This window comes from Vigna unguiculata, chromosome 3, assembly GCF_037176805.1.
Source record: "Vigna unguiculata cultivar grain cowpea cultivar isolate G323 ecotype 2 chromosome 3, ASM3717680v1, whole genome shotgun sequence".
In the NCBI taxonomy this organism is placed as follows: domain Eukaryota; kingdom Viridiplantae; phylum Streptophyta; class Magnoliopsida; order Fabales; family Fabaceae; genus Vigna; species Vigna unguiculata.
In genome coordinates, this window is record NC_140794.1 from 50,301,328 (window position 1) to 50,322,155 (window position 20,828).

At 31.1% G+C, this 20,828-nt stretch overlaps 3 protein-coding genes across 13 annotated transcripts; 1 reads left to right on the top strand and 2 right to left on the bottom strand.

Annotated features, from left to right (window-relative positions):
- The first annotated feature begins 1,041 nt into the window (after positions 1 to 1,041).
- Positions 1,042 to 6,681, top strand: LOC114176565 (uncharacterized). Of its 11 annotated transcripts, XM_085670706.1 has the most exons (6): positions 1,042 to 1,236; positions 1,481 to 1,567; positions 2,480 to 2,581; positions 3,532 to 3,618; positions 6,043 to 6,198; positions 6,330 to 6,681. In XM_085670706.1, the coding sequence occupies exons 1-3, from the start codon at positions 1,085 to 1,087 to the stop codon at positions 2,547 to 2,549; spliced, it is 309 nt and encodes a 102-aa protein (XP_085526832.1). In that variant the 5' UTR covers positions 1,042 to 1,084; the 3' UTR covers positions 2,550 to 2,581; positions 3,532 to 3,618; positions 6,043 to 6,198; positions 6,330 to 6,681. The 11 variants fall into 11 exon arrangements, 10 of the variants coding, with proteins under 10 accessions (XP_085526832.1, XP_085526827.1, XP_085526833.1 ...); XR_014993444.1 differs by having other exon boundaries at positions 2,440 to 2,581; positions 3,532 to 6,198; XM_085670701.1 differs by having other exon boundaries at positions 3,532 to 6,198.
- A 3,103-nt stretch (positions 6,682 to 9,784) lies between these two features.
- LOC114176751 (ethylene-responsive transcription factor ERF011-like) lies at positions 9,785 to 10,664 on the bottom strand. The gene has a single exon (XM_028061892.2). It carries the CDS (start codon positions 10,429 to 10,431, stop codon positions 9,991 to 9,993), a length of 441 nt encoding a protein of 146 aa, XP_027917693.1. The 5' UTR covers positions 10,432 to 10,664; the 3' UTR covers positions 9,785 to 9,990.
- Positions 10,665 to 16,232: 5,568 nt separating this feature from the next.
- On the bottom strand, positions 16,233 to 19,796 carry LOC114178823 (SUMO-conjugating enzyme SCE1). The gene is made up of 5 exons (XM_028064934.2): positions 19,591 to 19,796; positions 19,420 to 19,503; positions 17,317 to 17,469; positions 17,118 to 17,231; positions 16,233 to 16,573 (listed from the first exon to the last, which is right to left on the bottom strand). The coding sequence occupies exons 1-5, from the start codon at positions 19,657 to 19,659 to the stop codon at positions 16,511 to 16,513; spliced, it is 483 nt and encodes a 160-aa protein (XP_027920735.2). The 5' UTR covers positions 19,660 to 19,796; the 3' UTR covers positions 16,233 to 16,510.
- Positions 19,797 to 20,828: the final 1,032 nt, after the last annotated feature.

A 20,828-nucleotide genomic window follows, 5' to 3' on the forward strand; every position in this document is an offset into this window, starting at 1 on the left:
CATCATTGTAACGATGTGGTCACACTTTCAGTTAGGAATTATCTCCTTTGTCACTTGTAAAAAAATATTGCATTTCAAATTTGGTTATTATATATATATATATATATTAAATCAATTTATTTTGTCTAAACATTTCATTGGAAGAAATGTAAAAACGTGAAATTACTTTAGACTTCTGACTTGAATCTTAATTACTAATTTTAAAATAGAATGAAGGGAAATAAACATTGGATTAAATTTAAAACAAATTGAGATAATTAATTCAATGTTAGTTGTCTTGTCTATTTTTTTTCTTTTGAAGTGAAAGTATTAAAGAATTTATTAGAAGAGAATCAATGTTTATTATACAAAAAACATTCTTCTGGTAATGCTTACAAAATATTGTTAAGTATATTTATTATTGTCAGTGTGAAAACAGATATTAATTTTTCCTAGATTCAGTTTGAATATTAAGTATGTTGGAAGACAGCAACTGAATGGATTATTATATTGAAACCACTTAATCATTAAACTTTAATTAACAATTTGCAAGTTGAAAAGGTCAGAAGAATGAAAGAAAAAGTGGGGTGTCAAAAAATAAATAAATTCTATCGTTCTTGTATTATGCAACAGATTTACCAATGGCCATGATTCAACTCCCAGAGCATCTTGGTAATGTATAATTTGTCAAATTTTTCATTTTCCTGAGTACCAAAAAGGACTATAAAGTGGACGAATCATCAAAATGGCGTCCTAAAATAGTTCACTTAGATACTTTAAAATGAAGAAAATATGTTCAACGTTGTGAGTGGCAAAGGAATAAAATACTTTATTGTTCACGTAGTCTCATGCATAACCTTTCTGTGACTATGAATAAAAGAAGAATAAATAACCTTTTTCTATTTATTTTTGGCACATGCATAGTTTTATATCGGCACGCGTGGGTAATGTGCAAGCAAATACTGAAATATGTTGGACAGGTTTCTATGACCCATATGGGCTATACGGCCCAAATACCCATCGGCCTTTTTGTCACAATCTAAATATTCGATGAGAATTTCTCTCTCTACTCCAGTCACACCGCGTCACACTGAGTCAACTGAAAATGGACTCAGTTTTTCTAGTTGAAGTGCCTATTCCATCCCTGTTCGGTGTTGTCACCACCGCTCTCCGCCACTGTTACGGCCACCGCATACCTTCTCTCATGCTAATTTTCTGTACTTCCTCCACTCCACTTGAGATCCTTGGCTCCCACGGGTAACTCTCTTGCTAATTCTTTTCTGGTATGTCGTTATAAAATTTTAACTATTAGTAATAAACTCGAGTGAGTGATCGATTGTTTTCCTAACCCATAGAATCAACGTTGTACGAAAGACACCGCCGCTGCATTTTCCGTTTGCTTTTCTTCTACTGCTTAACTATTCAAATGGATTCGTTTTATTATGAAATAAATAAAAGAAATTACTCAATACGTTGACTGCATTTTGCGCCTCATATGCAGTCAACAAATGGAGTTTATACCAATGGTGACTATGACCGGGAAAGAGGATTTTGCATGTCGTGAATCCAGCTACACATGTGGATGCAGGTGCTACTCATTCTCTGATTGTCTTGTGTCATCTTTATTATTATTATTATTATTATTATTTATTATTATTAATTTAAAATTTTAACGTGCTATCAAATTTAAAACCGCGCTGGAAACTCTTGTTGAATAGAGACTGACTGAAACTTAGTGATTCATTTTTAATCATTCTTATTTTCCACTTCCACATTGCTGATACAGTGTCCTTTTGTTATTCGTTATTTTTGTCTCTAATTCCAGAAATATGCTTTTTCATTTTAATCTGTTAAACGAATCTTGAAGGAATAAGTTTTTGGGGTTAATGGCTATGCAGTACACTGTCTAATGATTTGTTATACAATCAGTGATATATTAAAGTCCTCATTCAACAAATCTTCCTTTCTCAAATTATAACTGCAAAGAAAAAAAATACTTGTCTTGGTCGGCTTCAAGAAAACTGTAATTCCTTGGTCAATGATGTTTTGACCATTTGGAGAAAAAAGTTAGCGTTAATGCCCACTGAAAATATAAGTTAGGGCCAAAAGTTTGAGTTCCAACTATGTGTTGTTTTATGATAGTTACTTGAATAAGATATGTTAGATACTCATATTCTTCAAGGCATGTTGATCTTTTTGGAAGAAGACCTAAAACATTTTTTTTTATAACATTCAACGTCTCTTTTTGATGTGACTGACTAGCCTCATTCAAAGAGACCAGCCATGAAATGATCTCACATATGTAGCTTTAAGTGCTTTTGAAGAACTGAAGAGATTTATGATTGACTCATTGGTGGATATCACCAAAAAAAACTTTATACGTTATATATGGTTTTGATTCTGTGAAATCTACATTCAAATTTTGGTCATGCATGTGGTCAAATTTTGGTTGGTGATTAGATGATTTTAAGTGGACAACTTAGTCACTGACTCCCTTCAGTGCCTACTGTGGTGAAAGATGGAGTTCAACGGAAGATATTGAAACTTCTCCCTTCATAGAAATCGAGTAGATCAGTCGAAGTGGACATTCTCATATTGCTAGGTAATGGGTCATACCCAAGAAAGTTGTTACTCCTTCCATAGTTTTCTAGACAAGTCAATTCATGTGTCTAAATCGAAAAAGAAGATTTCAATATTTGAGGATTAAATATAAAAAATTCAACAGACGAGCTCAAATTTCTTTGGCATCAATTGTTCAACAGAATGCATTTCTATGTGAAAGGACAAGTTCCTTGGACATTTCTATTAATATTCTTCCTTCTCTTTTTTTTTTTTTTTCAAAAATTCTTCATCTTGTTATTGTAGTTAATGGATCCAAAGTTGCATCTCAAGGAATTGATTAAATTCCTTTATCTCTTTCTTTAAATCTTTAATTTATTTTGTACGTATCACATTGTTTTTATAACTTAATCTCTCTAAGCTAATTGACTCGCTTTTAAATTGTTCTATGATCTTTGATGTTAATTCCTTTGTCATATAGAAACATGATACAGGTCATTTGATTGGCGAGACATGAATCACAAGGTCTTTATTACCTGAAAACAAGTCTTCTTGTGTCATGTTTTGCAACCTTAGCTCCTAACATTTTGCATAACCATTTGGCTCACTTAAGTTTGACGAAGTTGAAGATAATGACCCCTAGTCTTAAGTAACTAAGAGTGTTAGAATATAAATCGTATTAATTAGCAAAACATGTTAAATCATCGTTTCTTAAATAAACCGAAAATTATTAACCTTGATTTTCTCTACCATTCATTCCAACACAAAACCATGTTACATCTTCTGGCTTTTTAGATATTTGGTAATCTTTATTAATGAATTCTCTTATGTACCTAAGCTTATTTAATGAAAGGTTGACCTAAACTTTTGTCTATATTCCTTTACTTTTTTAATGAGATTAAAAACCAATTTAAGAAAATAATTAAAATCTTCCAAAGTGATAATGTTAAAGGATATTTCTCTGATGAACTTGTTTCTTTTATATCCTCATAGGTTATTCTCCATCAATCCACATGTTTGTAGACACTACAACAAAATGATCTTGCAGAGAGGAAGAATATAAACTGCACGCTGACAAAGGTTTATCACTTGAGAGATGTAGTCCTAACTGCTTATTTTCCAATAATTACAATGTTCTCTTTTTCGAAAACTAGGCATGAAGCACTTGATCATCGTTTGTCATCGTTTGTTTCATCGAAAAAGAGGACATTGTAATTACTGGAAGAAAGAGGACCATAGTCCTAACTGCTTCATGTTCTCAAAACTAGGCATGAAGCACTTGATCATCTTTTGGATGGGGTCAAACCATAATTGATGAAATGCAAGTTCTTGCTAACAATAACACACGAGAGTTTGTTCCTCTTCCTGGGGAAGAAAAATGTTGGTTATAGATGGGTCTAATGGTGAAATTGGTCACCTTAAAGCTCAGTTGGTAGCCAAAGGATATACTCATTTATGGTATTGACTATGGTCAAGATCAGTATAATTCCACTCTTCCTCGCTATGCTGCTATTTGCCATTGCCCATTTACCAACTTGACATTTTAAATGTTATCCTTTATGATGTTAAGGAGGAACTAGGTCTGTTACTTAGGGAGAGTATAATTTAGTTTGTAAATTGTGTTAATCTCCTTGAACTAAAGCAATTACTATGAGTTTCGTTTGGTAATTTTTGTCATACTAAACATTTTTTTTGGATTCAGATGAAGCGAGACAAATCATTCAGTTTTCTATTATATTTTCTTTGTGAAGTGTGTTTATCTAATGATCTATGTTGATGATATAGTTATTATAAAAAATAATAACACTTGAATTTCTCAACTCAAAGAGTATTTATTTCATCATTTTAGACTTAAGACTTTGGCTAGCTAAAATTCTTTCTTGGCATTGGAATGACTTGATCAAAGAAATATATTGTAGTTTCACAAAGAAAATATGTTCTTGATATCATGGAGGAGACATGGCTGGTAAATTTTGAGCCCATTGATAGTCCGATGAACCCAAATCAAAGGCTAATGGTTGACCAAGGTAAAATCTTTTCACATCCATAGAGATATAGGAGGCTAGTGCGAAAATTCATTTATCTCACTACTATAACACTTGATATTTTTTATATAGTTGGAATTGTTAGTCAATTCATGCATAATCCTCACATTGACCACTGTAATGTTGTGGCTCGTACTTTCAGGTATGTCCAAAAGGCTTTAGGACAAGGGTTGTTATATGAGGGCAAGGAATATATTCAAATTTTTGGATATTGTGATGCAGATGGAGTTGGTTGACCCATCGACAGAGATCCTCCTAAGGATATTGTTTATTTATTCAAGGGAATTTCATCCCTTGGAATAAGAAATAAATTGTTCTCCAATCTAGTGTAGAAGCTAAATATAGATCTGAGTTTGATCACTTGTGAACTTGAGTGGATTAAGTAACTTCAAGAGTTCAAATTTTGTGAAGTTAAGCAGATGAATTTGTTATGTGATAATTAGGTAACCCTTCATATTTCCTCCAATTCACTCTTTAATGAAAGAATCAAATATATAAAGATCAATTGTCATTTTATCAAGAAGAAACTACATCGAAGGAAATTAGTACTGGATTTATTAGCTCTAATGGCTTGCAGACATTGTAATCAAGCCTTTGAGGGAGTCTAGAATTCAATTTATTGGTTTCAAACTTGGTATATACAATTATATGCTTAAGCTGGAGGGAAGTGTTAAAATAGTTCATTATTATGTTGTAAAACTTTTAGGAAGCTGCTTTTTGGGTGTACCTAGGCTAGGGGGTTGTGAATCAGGTTGTAGGTATTACTTATTCTACACTCTTTTCAACTTTTCAGATATGGAAAAAATACATCAGCTGAGAAATAAACTCACTGATTTTACTCATACCATTCCTGCTTTAGTTCATATCATATTTATGGACTTTGATGTTAGTCCATGCTGGTAAACAAGAGTATTTGTTGGGACATTTTAGGACTTCAATTACTGAAGTTAAATTTTTAGAACAGATACTTTCTTACCAAGACCTAGAAGTTAATGTATAACATTCGAAGCAATTTCAAATACAAAACATGGAAATTGCCAATTCTATCCCATTCACTCCAAAAGTAAATGAATTATCTGACAAAGTTTATGCAACTGGCTACATTCCATGTTGTTCACATAATCAGGGTGAGACCCCTGAAAAATATTTAGCTAAAATTCCTTATACAAGTGAAAGAAAAGTTTGTGTAAGGAGAAAGAGTGGACACCTCTGTTTGTGCATGTATGTGTGACTTATCTGTTTATTAAGTTTTGAAGATACATTTATTGTTCTACTTTTTTTCCCACACCCATTTGTTTTTTTCCTTTACTGTTAGCCTACCTCTGAGATGAGTTTGGAATTCTAAATAAAACTGATGTTAGCTTGTTGAAGTAATTACTGAGTATGGAACATGTCTAATAATTTCCCTTGTGAAACACTGTAAATTAATAAAGTCCCCATCTTTCATTGATGATCACAGCTGCACTAAACTGGATATGGAAATCATTAACTCCAAGTCTTGCAGACTTTGAACGAGGTTCAGAACCTTCTGAACAAGACCAACGGGGAATTGATTATTGGCGGAATTAATGAGCAGCACACGTATGGTTGTTCAGGAGACCTCCAATCTGAAAAGGTGCAGTTAGATTCTTCAATTTATTTTTCTTTTTTTTTTTTGTCATTCCTTGAATTGATCATATCATTGAGCCCTTCCCTTTCATCTTTGCTTTTTACTACTTAAAAATATGATGCTTTTAAATATTATAGGTCATTGCTGCAAACAAATTTTGGACGACTACAAGTACTGGTACCTGATTTATTTGAGTTGAAGGTTGGGATCACCACAATAGGAAGTGTAGTAAGGACAATTCAAATAAAACGTTCAAGCCAAAAATGAAAGAATGAGAATGAACGGAGGTCCACAGTAGATAGTTAATTCTTGCATGAGCAGTGCCTACATATGCAACCAGTAAAAAACTCAATAGTATTTAAATAATTGAGACCACATTGAGTAGTAGTATAGAGTTATTGTCTAAAATTATGAGCACATATTGATTTAGTTCTGATATTACAAAAAAATTCATTTGAGTAAAAAAAATAAAGACTAAAATGATTGTCATTGGTAGTTTTATCTTAAATTGGCTTACTCTTGTACTTTGCATGGACTAATTTCCGTTTATTGCTCACATAATTGTACAAATTTGAAGAAAAACTTTTTTTATTATTATTTTAATGTCTTCACATTATAAGAAGTGACTAGGGAGGGTTCCAACCTCTTCATGGAAGTTCGACATCCATAAATAATTGTTTTATTGTAACACAGATATGCCTTGGAATCTTATTAACTAGTGTTCTCAAAGCACTAAGACATTTTTCTGCGTATTAAAAATATAGGGGATTTCATGCAACCTCAACTGGTTAATATTTACCTATATGTTAACATGTAAAAATAAAGGACCAACTGTCATTGTCAAACTTATCAGTTTTGATAAAGAAACAGATGTTATAAATCATAACTGGACAAGAATGCGGGAGATCTTAAATTTTACTATATCTGTAGATGATAATTCTGGTCCTAGAGATTTATCCATTCTTTCTGTGAGACGTTAGAGATAATGATTCTTTCTGTGGAATGTTTGAAATTAATTCTGGTCCTAGAGAAATAACATTCTTTCTGTGGAATGTTAGAAATAATGATTCTTTGTGTGGAATGTTTGAACATTTGCAAACCGCGACAGATACTACTGACAGTGTGAAGGTCATTTTTTCACTAATAATGTTTGTTTAATAATATGATGTGTGAATCTGAATGCTGTTGGAAATTGAAAATGTTATATTAAGTAACTCTATTTTTTATTTTAACATTGAAGAATGATTCCAAATTTTCTTTTTAAAATTTATAAAAGTAATAGCGGCAATCATGAAAACAGATGGACTTCATTGTATTCACTCTTCTTCTTTTTTCATGAATTAAACGTGACAAATAGCATTGTTGATATATGGAAGCTAAATTAGACTAAAAGTAGTGCTTTCACATCATTTTATAGGAATTGTAATTGTGACAAGGGATATTCTCGATTAAAAAAGTAATCCAAAAATATATGTAAAAGTCAAAAGTAGATTAAAAAAACAAGTCCCGATTTCACATTGAACATTAATAATCGGTCTACTTATATTTTAGAGTAAATTAAAAAGAAGACAACATATATGTTTTAATTAATTATATTGTATTTTAATTACCACATATATTTATACAGATATAAAGCAGAAACAACAAATTTCTATAATAATTTTTAGATATAAAATTATATTATCTATTTATGCATATGAGAAAATTTAATTATGAGTAGAAAACAAATTTGTTATTTTTTGTTATAAAGATTTAATAACTTTTTATAAAATTTGTCTTACAATTTTTTGAAAGATATCTAATAATATCATAGTAACAAACCACAAAACTATGCAAAACTATATTTTATTTTCAAGTTTAGATAGGTATTTAAAAAAAAAAAGTAACAAAAATTTGGAAATTTTCACAATTACAAAGTTTTCAGGGTTTTTTATTATGGAAAACGTATATTATGGTCAACTAAACTTATTTCTAAAAAAAGTCATCATCAATACACTTATGGAAAAGTTTGGAATTATATAAAATTTTATTAAATTTTTTCTCAAGACTGAGTAATTTATTAATTGATTTGTTACTACCACCGAATAAATGCAAAATTTTAAAATTTAAATATTTACTTATATAATTTTACCTGTTTCTAAAGCACCAATGCACAATATTAAAATTATAAAAAAAAATTAATCACCAATCTGGAAATTACTTTGTCAGCCATGTATAGAAGTGCAAGTTCAATTCACAGCAAAGCTTTTTTTTTTTTTTTTGTCAAAGTTGAGAGATATAAATAAAGGATACATCGTCAACCTGCTTAGCCGCCATGCTTTTCGCTCACAAAAATTGTACAATGAGATTAGACACAGGATTTGTTTGATTAAAGAAAGGATTAACTGTTAAAAAGATTAAAGAAGGATTCAGATATGTTATAAGGGTACTTTTGAAAGATTGTTTTTATCTTTGGTTGTGATAGAATTGTTTTTAAAGTACCAAAGATTCACACATTGTAGGTTTGGTTTTTGAGTTTCCACATTATTTGGTACACAAATAAGCATGGTCCTGTTCTTTTCATACTGTCTTGTTTTATTTAATTCTCCATATTGGTTTATACACTCACTGACAAATATACCATATAAGTTAAGTTGGTGTTTTAGCTTTTGTACTAGTGGGTTTGGACTCGCATGCTTAACTTTTCTTATTGTACATTTTCATCTCATGCAGAATCTTTTTATTTGTAACATCTCGCCAAATGTGGATTTGTTTCGAGACGCAAAACCAAACCAAACATGTATTCATGTATCGATGTTCCAATCTTCCAATCATCAACTAATTCATGTCTGCGTCTTAACAGATTTATTGATCCTATCAAACCAAATATGCAGCACAGCTCACATGCAAACCAGAATACCTCACATTCAACGTATCAAATCAACACCAAAATATTTTACAAATCTAGTATTTCGGAACCAAACTCTTATTAAATTACTTCTCCTTATTTCCTATTAAAAAAAACTTTGGAAGAGATTTGGTGATTAACTTAGAAAACAGTAATCTTCTTTTGGAAGCTCAAGGAGCTAAGTATGATTTTGGTGTATCTGTTTCTTGCATTTTTGTTTTTTATTCTATTTGTTGATGCAATTGTCATCCGAGATTTGACTCGAAATAGACAAAAATCTGAGACGACAGAACCGATTAACCGACCCCATCCATCACCCATCGTTATCATCGAAACAGAGTAGTGACCACAGCATCTTCTTCCTCCAATGGTCCCTTCTCTTTACAAATACAACTCATAAACCAGAAAAACACCAAACTTCCAATTTTATTGCTTTTCACTACAGTATATTATAATAATCTTATGATTACTAGAGTGGTTAACATGCCTCACTCTCTTTTTCCACCCTACTCCTTAGCATCTTAGGCCATTGTCTCTCTATCTAACCTTTTCTTTTCCAAATAAAAACATCATTATTGTAAAAAAAAAAATATAAAGTTGCAATTTTCTTTTTTTTTTTAAGTTTTGAATTGCCACCCAAATTGTACTTCTGAAACTTCTAAACTTAAAATTAAGCAATGAAAAGCAACAAGGTAAGAGGAGGTGGATGATGAAGTAATTTACATTTAAAAATTTGACAGCACCAAAATTCCTTTGTGAAATCCAGATGAAAAAGTAAAACAACAAGTTACACAACAGAAAGGAGCCTCATGTCACGATCATCATCACCTTGCTCCACTGTAACCTCCTCTCGGAGCGGCGCACATTAGCAACCACCCCAACACTCGGTGCTAAGAAGGGCGTAGAAGCTTCTAATCCCCATCCCAGTCACAATCCGAATTTTCGGGTTCGGGTGTCTTATTGAGGTCGACCCGGTCGGCGAATTCTCCTGCGACGGGAGCATGCGGTTGCTGGCGGTGGAGCGCGTCGACTCTGGCGCCGACCTCGGTGGCCTTCTTCCTGATGGAGGCAGCAGACATGTCGGAGGCAGCGGCTACAGGACCCTCAACGGCGAGAAGGTCGGGGAAGTTGAGGCGGGCGGAGGGCCCCCGAAGATAGAAAACAGCGGTGTCGTAAGCACGCGCCGCCGCGACGGGCGTGGAATAGGAGCCGAGCCAAATCCGTGAACGCTTGTTGGGTTCCCGAATCTCAGCGACCCACTTGCCCCACTTCCTCATCCTGATTCCTTTGTAGCGCGTGGCTTCACCCTCTTTCCCTCTCCTCCTGGTGCTTCCTCCTTCTCCTTGTTCCATGGCTACCTCTGCAAAAAGGAAGGAGCAGTTTTTCTCTCTCTTTGTGTGTGTGTGAAATTCTCTTATGGAAATCAAAGGGGCAGAAGGTGAATCTTCATAAAAAGCATAAGCAAATAAAAAAATGAAATTGTGCGAGAAAGGGTATTGGGGTTTTGCAGTTCAGAGACACTGAGCCGAGGTTGTCGCCTGCTTGAACCATCCACGTCCAAACCCTGTTACCTTCTGTTTTATACCACCTTCCTTTTTATTGTTATTTTTTTTATTTCAAAATTCACCACACTCTAAACAAAAATAATATTCACCGACAAAAGTAACGCAAACAACCTACCGCAACACACACGCTCTGTAATTTTCCTCCCATTCTTCTTTTTCTTTTAAATTTTAATTAATTGTATAGTAACTAGTTTGATGCTAGTGTGTCAAATAGATACCTAGTTTTAAAAAAATGTCAATTATATCTCAATTTTTGAAAATTGCTTCAATTAGGTCCCTTTCAGACAGAGTTGACTAACGCCGTTAGTCAACGTGCCACGTGTCAATTTGTGGTTTTTTTGATTTTTTTTATAAAAACTTTTAATTTTTTTTAAAAATTTAAAAAAAAATTAAAAATGCCACGTGTCAAGTCCCTGTGTGTGACACGTGACATTGTCAGTGTCACGTGGCATTGTAATGCCACGTGTCAATATCACTATCAAATGTCATTGTGATGATTTCGATTTAGTTCCCATTTATGTTTTTTTGTTTCAATTTAGTACCTAATAATTTTTAATAATTAAAATATTTTTTAATAAAATTAAAAGTAATTAAGTATAAAAGTTTTAAAAAAATTAAGTATTTGATATTTATATTAAAATTTAGTGGTACAAGTAATTTTATTAAGTCATTTTTAATAAAAAAAATTAGTATAACATTCATACCAATAGAAAATTTGATTTAAAATTAGTAAGAGACAATATTGTTCTATTTTGAAAAAAAAATTAACAAAACATGAGTACTTAATAAAAAAATAATTAATAAAGTAATATGTTAAAAAGTCGTTTTTAATAAAAAAATATTAGTATAACATTTATACAAATAATAAATTTGGTATGAAATTGAGAGAAACATTATAAATATTAGTACTTAATTTTGTAAAAATATTTATACTTAATTATTTTTAATCTTATAAAAAATGGATTACAAAAATATTTTAATTATTAAAAAAAAAATTGGGACAAAACTGACAATGCCACGTGTCACACACAGGGACTTGACACGTGGCATTTTATTTTTATTTTTTTAAAAAAATTAAAAAAATTTAAAAATTTAAAAAAATTTAAAAATTTTAAAAAAAATAAAAAAACCACAGATTGACACGTGGCACGTTGACTAACGGCGTTAGTCAACTCTGTCTGAAAGGGACCTAATTGAAGCAATTTTCAAAAGTTGGGATACAATTAACACTTTTTTAAAACCGGGTACCTATTTGACACACTAGCCCCAAACTAGGTACTATACGATTAATTAAACCTTCTTTTAAATATATGTGAATATAAAGCTTGAAAATTTGTAAAAAATATTAATATTTTATAATTACATTACTTATCATAAGGATATCAACTGTACCGGTCGTAACTTCTTCGTATCATACCTGAATAAATATTTGTCTTGTATTCACACTCATATTTCTTGGATATCCCTTATAAGATATTCATATAAATTTTTAATATCAATAGATATTCATGAGTGCGGACATATATTTACAAAAAAATAAAAATAAACATTTAACAATATATTTTAATTATAAATTTAAATAAAATACAATAAATAACATTCTTAATTTTCAAATAAAGTCTAAATAACTTCTTTAAATAGTGTTGAATGACAATTTACAAATAAATAAATTTTTTTAAAACTAATCGATAAAAAAATAACGCATTCAAAATCAATATGTTAATATTTTAATCATGTTTTTTTTTATTTTTTTTATTTAAATTAGAATATAGCTACAGATACTATAATATTTGTACCCGTCTCATTAATATGCGGGTATAAAAAATATTTATACCCATTACCCGTGAATATTCATTTATAATATTAATTTCCTACCCATTATGAATTTTATCCACAAATACCCACAGGTACAAAATTTTTTGACATCCCTACTTAATACAATTATTATAGTATAAAAACAACATCGGTCTTTGATGTATAAATTGAAAAGAACATTTATTGGGACAAAACAATTAACTTCATATTATAATTTAAAAGTAAACATGTTGGCAAAACAATATTCAGATTTTTTATTTTTTGTTATTATACTTATTAAAATCATACTTAAATATGATAATAAGTTAAAAGTTAGGATTAAAAATATAATTTTGTTGATAAGTTGACTTGTATGGATCAAAACCTAAGATTGAATATAAATAGCATATTTATATGTCTTCTAAGATTAGTCTTAATTCTTTTTATAATGGATGTTTAGAATTGTTTAGTTTTTTTATTCTTTAGTTATTTTCCTTATTATAGCAACCAATATGTTTTTTATCATACGGCGATGTATCTTTTTAGTACATGTAACAAAATGAGTTTAATGCAAATCATTCTTCAATGCTTTAAGAATAGTATGGCACATATTTCAACTTAGCGAACATGTAGATTATAAAACTAATGAGTTAACAAAAGAGACTCAAACTAAGATGTTGAACTTATTAGGTACTCATAGTGGAAAAAATATAAACTGTGAACTCAAAACAAAAATAAATCATATATTGAGAACCTTAAAAAAAATTGAGCATAAAAATAATCCAAATTAAAATTATATATGTCATTCATCTTCCTCAATCATGCTCAGCAATATCATAAACATATGCTTTGATAATATCAATGTATCAAGCATGTGAAGGAATATGTAAATTTTTCAAATTGAAATCAAAGCACTTCAAATTCACACTCAATATTTATTTCTATTTATTTATTTTTTTAGGCAAACAATTTCTTTTCATCTTCTAAGAGAATTGAAATAGTGTTAACTAAGGGTGGTAAAAATACCTCTATTTATAAGTATTTGATTCGTGAATGATAGTTAGTATTCACAGGTAGTGGATATTTTAATACCCGTTTATAAACAGATTGAGATGCGAGTATCATACAAATTGTACCATGGGTATCCGTTACTAGCAAATAATTAAAATTAAAATTAATTTATATTTCATTAAGTTAAATATAATTAAAATTTAATTTATATTTTATTAGATCAAATGTAACTAAAATTAAAATTTAATTTATATTTTATTAGATTAAATTTAATTTTTATATAATTTTATTTATATTTTATTTCATATTCCTTTTTATAATTTGAATTAAATTTTATTTTAAAAGTTTATAAGGTATATTTTTTTAAATATTTGTGGGTATCCACGGGTACCCGCAGGTTTTAAAAACCTTGTGATATTTTTTAAACAAGTATTGATGCAGGTAACGAGACATGTAGCGAGTAGATTTTTTTGTTGTGGATCGGACTACAGATAGTCTCTATCCGCGTCCTACCAGACCCATTGTCATCCCTAACATTAACTAGTGTAGTCTGTTTTAGATAAATATCATATTTTAACAATATCTCATGCCATATTGAGTTCTACTTACCATATATTTCATCTTTGTCCCTTCAAAAACTTATTAAATATGGGAGATTCGCTGATGATATTTGAACTCACAAACTCAAAAAATGCATGTAAAATCCACAAATCTTGTGACATTACTTTAAGATGAGTGTGGATACGCCATGATTACAATGACAAAATTGATTTTTTCATGTTGGATCTATGCCATTAAATTTGAACTCAATGGTAAAGTTGATCGCCTCAAAGTTCCTCTGGAGACCAAAGGATGCATTACCAAAAGATGCATTCATATGGGGACTAGATTATAGTGATAGTTTCCCTTCAGTAGCTAAAATGACTACAGGTCGTGTTTCCCTTGCTATGACAAACATTTATCAATAGTCTCTTCATCATTTGGAAATTAAAATGTTTTTCTTTATGGTGATATGGAGGAAAAAGTCTAAATGGAGCAACTACGTGAATTTGTTGTTTAAGGAGAGTCTAGTTTGGTTTGTAAATTATGTCACCCTTATTATCTCTCAAGCAATCTCCATATGTTTGGTTTGAAAAAGAATGTCTCATTGTTCAACCCTTTAGAATGAAATTCAAAGAGAAAATTATTGAATTTTCTATTGTTATACTTCTCTCGAAAAATGTGCACTTAATAGTTTTTTTGTCGATGATATTTTTCAAAATAATGTTTTTAAAATCTCTCAAACTAGAGAAACACCAATAAAATCATTTTTAGACCAAGATTTTTGAAAGTCTGAAACACTTATTGGCCATTAAAGTAGTCTAATCAAAGAAAAGTGTTATAATTTCTTAAAGAAAATATGTTTTAGATATCCTAAGAGAGAAGATATGATTAACTAGAAACAAGTGGATAGTTCTATGGGCTCACAAATAAAAAATTAATGCCAAAACTGGGTGAAGCTTTCTTTTATCTAAGAAGTTAGAGAAAACTATATGAAAATCTTATTTATCTTACTATTATTAGATTAGATTTGTCTTTTGTATTTGGTGTTGAGTTAGTCCATGCAAACTTCTTATATTGATCACTGGAATGTTATCATGTGTATCCTTGATACCTTAAAAAGGCTTAATGACAAGGTCTATTTTATAAAGATAAAAGCAATAATATGATATGTAGGTATCGTTATGTTGATTGAAAGATAAAAGCAATACTATGATATCTAGGTTTTGTTATGTTGATTAAAAGGGCTTTCTCTTAAATGATATTGTGTTTTAATTAGAGGAATTATGGTTTCTTGAAAAAAAGTAAAAAATAAACCAAATATAATTACCTGATATACCTTGGAAGCTGAATATAGGACAATTGTATCTTTCACTTGTGTGGGTAAAACAAATCCTCCAAGAATTAGATTTTTGTAAGATTCAACAAATAAAAATGTAATCTTATGTTATCATCCTATAACTGTGTAGAAAAAATCATCGAAAAGACCTCAAATTGAATTTATGTTTCAAACTTGATCATCACTGTGTTCAAACTTGAAAGGAAGTGCTAACAATAAGTTCAAAATAATTCAAAAGTCATTTGGTAATATCAATTTGTACCTAAGATTACTTGTTTTTTCACTCTTTGATTTCTCCTCTTAGTATCCAAGATCACTTGTATATTAATTTGAGCATTTAAGGGAGATTTTTCAGGCTCTCAAAATATATAGTTCTCTTTTTCTTTGATATCCTCAAAAGTAATACATAGAGGGAAGTGGGAATAAAATAAAATAAGCTTCTCTTGTATTAAATTAAGAGATACAAAAATTATTTTGTAAAAACTCTTGGGTTGCTTTTTAAATAGTTAATTAAACTTGGAGAATTTAACTTGTGAAATAAGATGAATTTAGATTACCTTCTTACTTTTTCTATAATTGTTATACAAAGGCAGGCTTAACGGCCATACATCTCAGCCTCAATCAAATAGTCACCAGTATGCGAACAAGCAACTGAGGACCTTTCACCAGAGAAATGTTAAGGATGCAAAATCGGAAGATTTTAGGATTTTCCTCCGCATCGGGAAGTGTCATTTGAAGCACATCTGAAGTTTAAGAAGCAAACGTTTCAGTGTCAATTTATGCAGCCAAGGCACAATAGTAAAGTTGTGAAACACAACGATGGACAAATAGAGGACTATGTATGATCTCCACAGAAGAAGTAAAAATTCCAGCAAATGGATTACATGTTCAGAGAAGGCAGTCATGCAATTCATTATAGTAATTATCCATTCATATAAAAAATGTAGCAGCAAACATCAGGCACATGTCTCCAACAAGTATTCATTGGTTGCTTTCACGTTTTTTTTATATATTAACACTTCTTCCAGATCTGGGAGTAACCATAAATAGCTAAAACATTCATGTCTGCATGTTGTGGCAGACATTAATCACAATGTCAAAAACAGATTCAATGCGGAACAAAAGATGAAGCATCTGCCATAATAAAAATAGTTTATAAATTTAGCTTATGTGACGGCAACACTAGAGAAGAGCTGGGTATTGCTTTGCCTGCTGCCGGACCCTTCTCTTGTACTCTGCTGCATCCTGCAAAAAGTATCGCCACGTTAAAACTAACCTTAGACATTGAAGTCTCCATCCACTTCACTGTGTAGAAAGAAAAGTGCAAAAATAGGTCTTATAAGGATAATTTTATCCAAAAACACATAAAAAATTAATATAATAAATTGAATTGAATTTTTTACATACTAAAATCAACTTATATACACATCAACTTTTGAAAATATTAGACGATTAACACAGCATCTTTTGTATAGGTTGATTTTAACTTATGCAAGAAATACAATTTACTTTACTTCTTTCTCTTACCTATGATTACAGAGAAGTTTGTCCAAATAGAATCATATTAAAACATTAAATAACAATTTGTCAACACCTATTCATGATACACAATGTTCGAAGACCTAACATTCAAGCATGCCAGCTGTCATAACAGCAATCCTTAGAACGGGAGATAAATAACTGTGGAGCATTGACACTCGGAAAAGTATATTATTACTACTTTGCCTTGGTTAGTTGGTTTACCCTTCAAGAATGAATAATATTAATAAAATAAAAAAGGGATAAGTGCCTGGATGAATAGATGATAGCCTTCTGTCTGGGCAGGATCAGCAGGATTTGGCTGGTCAAGCAAGTCTTGGATACCCACAAGAATTTGCTTTACTGTTATGGCTGGTCTCCACCCCTGTAAATAATAAAGAACCTATAAATCTGTTTGCTCAGAAATTAGTTTCAAGCAGTTATCCAATTACCAATAAAGATGTACTTACACTATCCTCGTTAAGTATAGACAGGCACACAGTCCCGGAAGGATAAACATTTGGATGGAAGAAACCTTGTGGGAATTTACACTTTGGCGGCTTGCTAGGGTAGTCCTCACTAAAGTGAAGCGTAAGTGGGAAGTAGCCACCCTCCCAATCAGTCTGAAGCAAATGAAACGTAAATTAATATGAAGTAAATACCAGGCTTATTACTTAACAAGTTGCTTAATTCTTTTGCAAATTTAATCCAATATAAGAACACAGATAACGTGATATGATTCATTTCTAATAAACTTTCAATCATAAAATATTTGAGTTACCTTTTGATAAGATATGTCAAATGCAAAAGAAGAAATTTCTCACTTTTGATTTCTAAACCAAAGTATCTCACTAGTACTGAAAAATTCATTTGCAAAACTATGATGCAACTCGATAGCATAAATACAGACATATAATTTCATTCACATTCCTGTATAATATACGAACCTAGATGAAATTATACGTTCATATATAAATGCATGTCTTTGCATTTCCCAATTCTTGTAGGATATTATAGGAGGCTGCTTGAACAGTTTTAAGGAATGATTTAATAGGTGATCACGTTTTATGCAGAAATTGTTAAATATTTTCCAATGAACCATGCACTTTTAATGAATGATTTAATAGATGATCACGTTTTATGCAGAATGGTTAAATATTTTCCAATGAACCATGCACTTTTAATGAATGATTTAATAGATGATCACGTTTTATGCAGAATGGTTAAATATTTTCCAATGAACCATGCACGTTTTGGCACCTCTCTTCTTATGATGTTGAAACCCCTTAAGTCTAACCCCTCAGTGAATAAATAAAACTTAATTTCAAAAATCTTTCAACATGTCAAAAGATATAGGCAGAATAGTAGAGGGATAAACACATAATGCCAACAGTACATTCATGACCATGGTTTTAGATTGCCGTCACATTCTTCAATATTGCAGACACATTCAATGCAGCCACAATTGCAAATGGGTTGCAAGTTCATGTAGGTAATAAGCAAATGTGTTACGGAATCTTTTGAGGTGTGAGAAGAGACAGATTGAGAAACCCAGCAGGGATGTATGTATTGAGGTCCATGTCAACTTAGACATGGTCAAAATAGAGATTATAAAGGCTTGAACAACCCACATATTGTGAAATTGTTGAGTCGATTTATACCCAACCAAAATTCAAGACGGCCTAGTCCATCCCTCAATTGCCCAAAAACTTACCTGCCCCACCACTTTCTTTAGGCAATACTAAATAGTCAATATTACAATCTCCTTTGTTCCAGATTTACACACCCAGGCGTGAGTCCATGCTCCAAATGTCCCATCTAAGGTGTGTCGAGATCCCATATAGACCATGGGTATGCCCAAAATAGGCTTGGGCAATCCTCACCTAATGAGTTAGTTGATTGCCAGATGCCTCTCCTTTTTTAATTATAAATCCCTATTCCAGAAGAAATCAGAGGCAAGGATCACGGGATCAATTAACCAAACCTCGGACACAACTCTTCATGCTGTTGATGGTAAAATGATCCAACTGGTTCAGTTAACCAAACATCAACCACATTTTTTTGTGTACAGTGGTCACCGTGAGGTCAAAACAAATGTTTCATGCATACTACACAAACTCCCACCACTAGATCAGCCCTAGTGGTTACCAAACCTCAAACACAGCCCTTCACAGAAGCAAACATTACAATCTGAAAAACCGAATTCGGAAAATAATATCAACTTCTTAAAATATGTTTCGGAAACTAAACTAATTTCTGAAAAAAAAAAAAAGATATTTTTAGAAGAAAAAAAAAACAAAAACAATAAAATCCAAAGGGATGTAAACGTAAAACAAGATGCAGTTAGCAATTGACCAACTTTTAAGGTTAAGATAGCCCGCCTCAATTCAAGAGTACCAAGAAGGACGAAGAGTAGGCAAAGGAGATTCACTGATTCGGATTATCAACCGAGATAAACATTACAAGAACAGCAGTGATTTCATAATCAAAAGCAAAGAACTTGAAATTTGTGGAATTCAATTCATAACAATCAGCAAACGCGTAACTTATAAAAGAAGAACGCGAAAACATACCCCAGCCTTTCCAGGAATTGTGCAATGCCACACCATCAAGTTCACAGTTCCATCGGGCAGCGTCTCCGGCTTGGCAACAAAACCCTAAATCACGAAAGAGAGAAAAAAGGTGAAAACAAAAACGTTGGCCGCTGAGAAAGGAAGGAATCAATACGAAAGAGTTGTACGGACATGAGGATGGTTCTTCCGCCACGACTTGCGTTCCTCTGTGAGACGTCCACGAGCAATACCACCAGACATCTTCTCTATCTCTATTCACACGCAACACTTCACTCGCTCCGAGTCAGCTCAGTGTTTCCCAGTCCAACAAGCACTTTTCTCTCTTCCTTCCTTTCTTTATTTCTTATTTCTTGCTTACCCCCTTGGCTCTGCGTTGTGGTTGTGGGCAAACGAGGCATTTTTATTGCCCTGCCTCCTATCGAACGTACGGTCCTGATCCCATCTTAGATTCCCGTGCTGCCATCGCTGTTGTCGTTTCTATGTTTTTTGCTTTTTCTTATTTTTTTTTTAATCATATCTTTAAACCAAAGTCAATGCATTATTGTATAGGAATATATTTTGTTATATGTTTTATTATTATTAATTAAAATTTGGTGATTCTTCCATCAAAAATTACTTAAATCTACTAAATTTGCATAAATTTGCATATGATTTGATAATTTAAAAAACTTTAATTAAATTTAAAAAAGTGCATGAAAATATTATTATAGGGTAAGTCTTGCGCGTTTTCCTCTTATATTATTGTACTTATTCCATTTTTATGTATATTTTGTTTATATTCTTAACATCGCGTGCGAATCACGCTGTCATAGCCCACACCCCGTTGACGTGATAGAATACCGTTCGTTTTCCAAAAATTGACTAACCTAATTTGGGATGCTATTGTAACTTTTTCATCACACCAGTAATATTTTTTAAAATATTTTCAAGATAGATTTTATACTTGACTCGGCGTGTCCATGTTCTTTTCAAATAAAATATAAAATTAAAGAGAGGGGAAAATTTCTATTAATTTATATCATTATATAAAAATTTCTAATAAACATATATATATATATATATATAATATAAGTAATTATTTTAAAATGAAATAATTGTTTTACTAATTTTTTAGTTTTTAAATAGTCATTTCTCTAAATTTAATTATTTTTTTATTAAATATTTTTTGAATTAAAATAATTATTTACAAATAAAATTTTACCTAAAAAATAAATAAAAATTATTCATAATAAAATTATAAAATTATTTATTTTTATAAATATAATTTTATTATCATAAAAAATACACATGCACGTGTTTTCATTACATGTAAAAATTGTAAAGCTAAACATTAAAGTATTTATGTTATAATTAACGAAAAAATAAATTATACATTATTATGTTAAACTTAAATAGTCAGTATTTTTTAA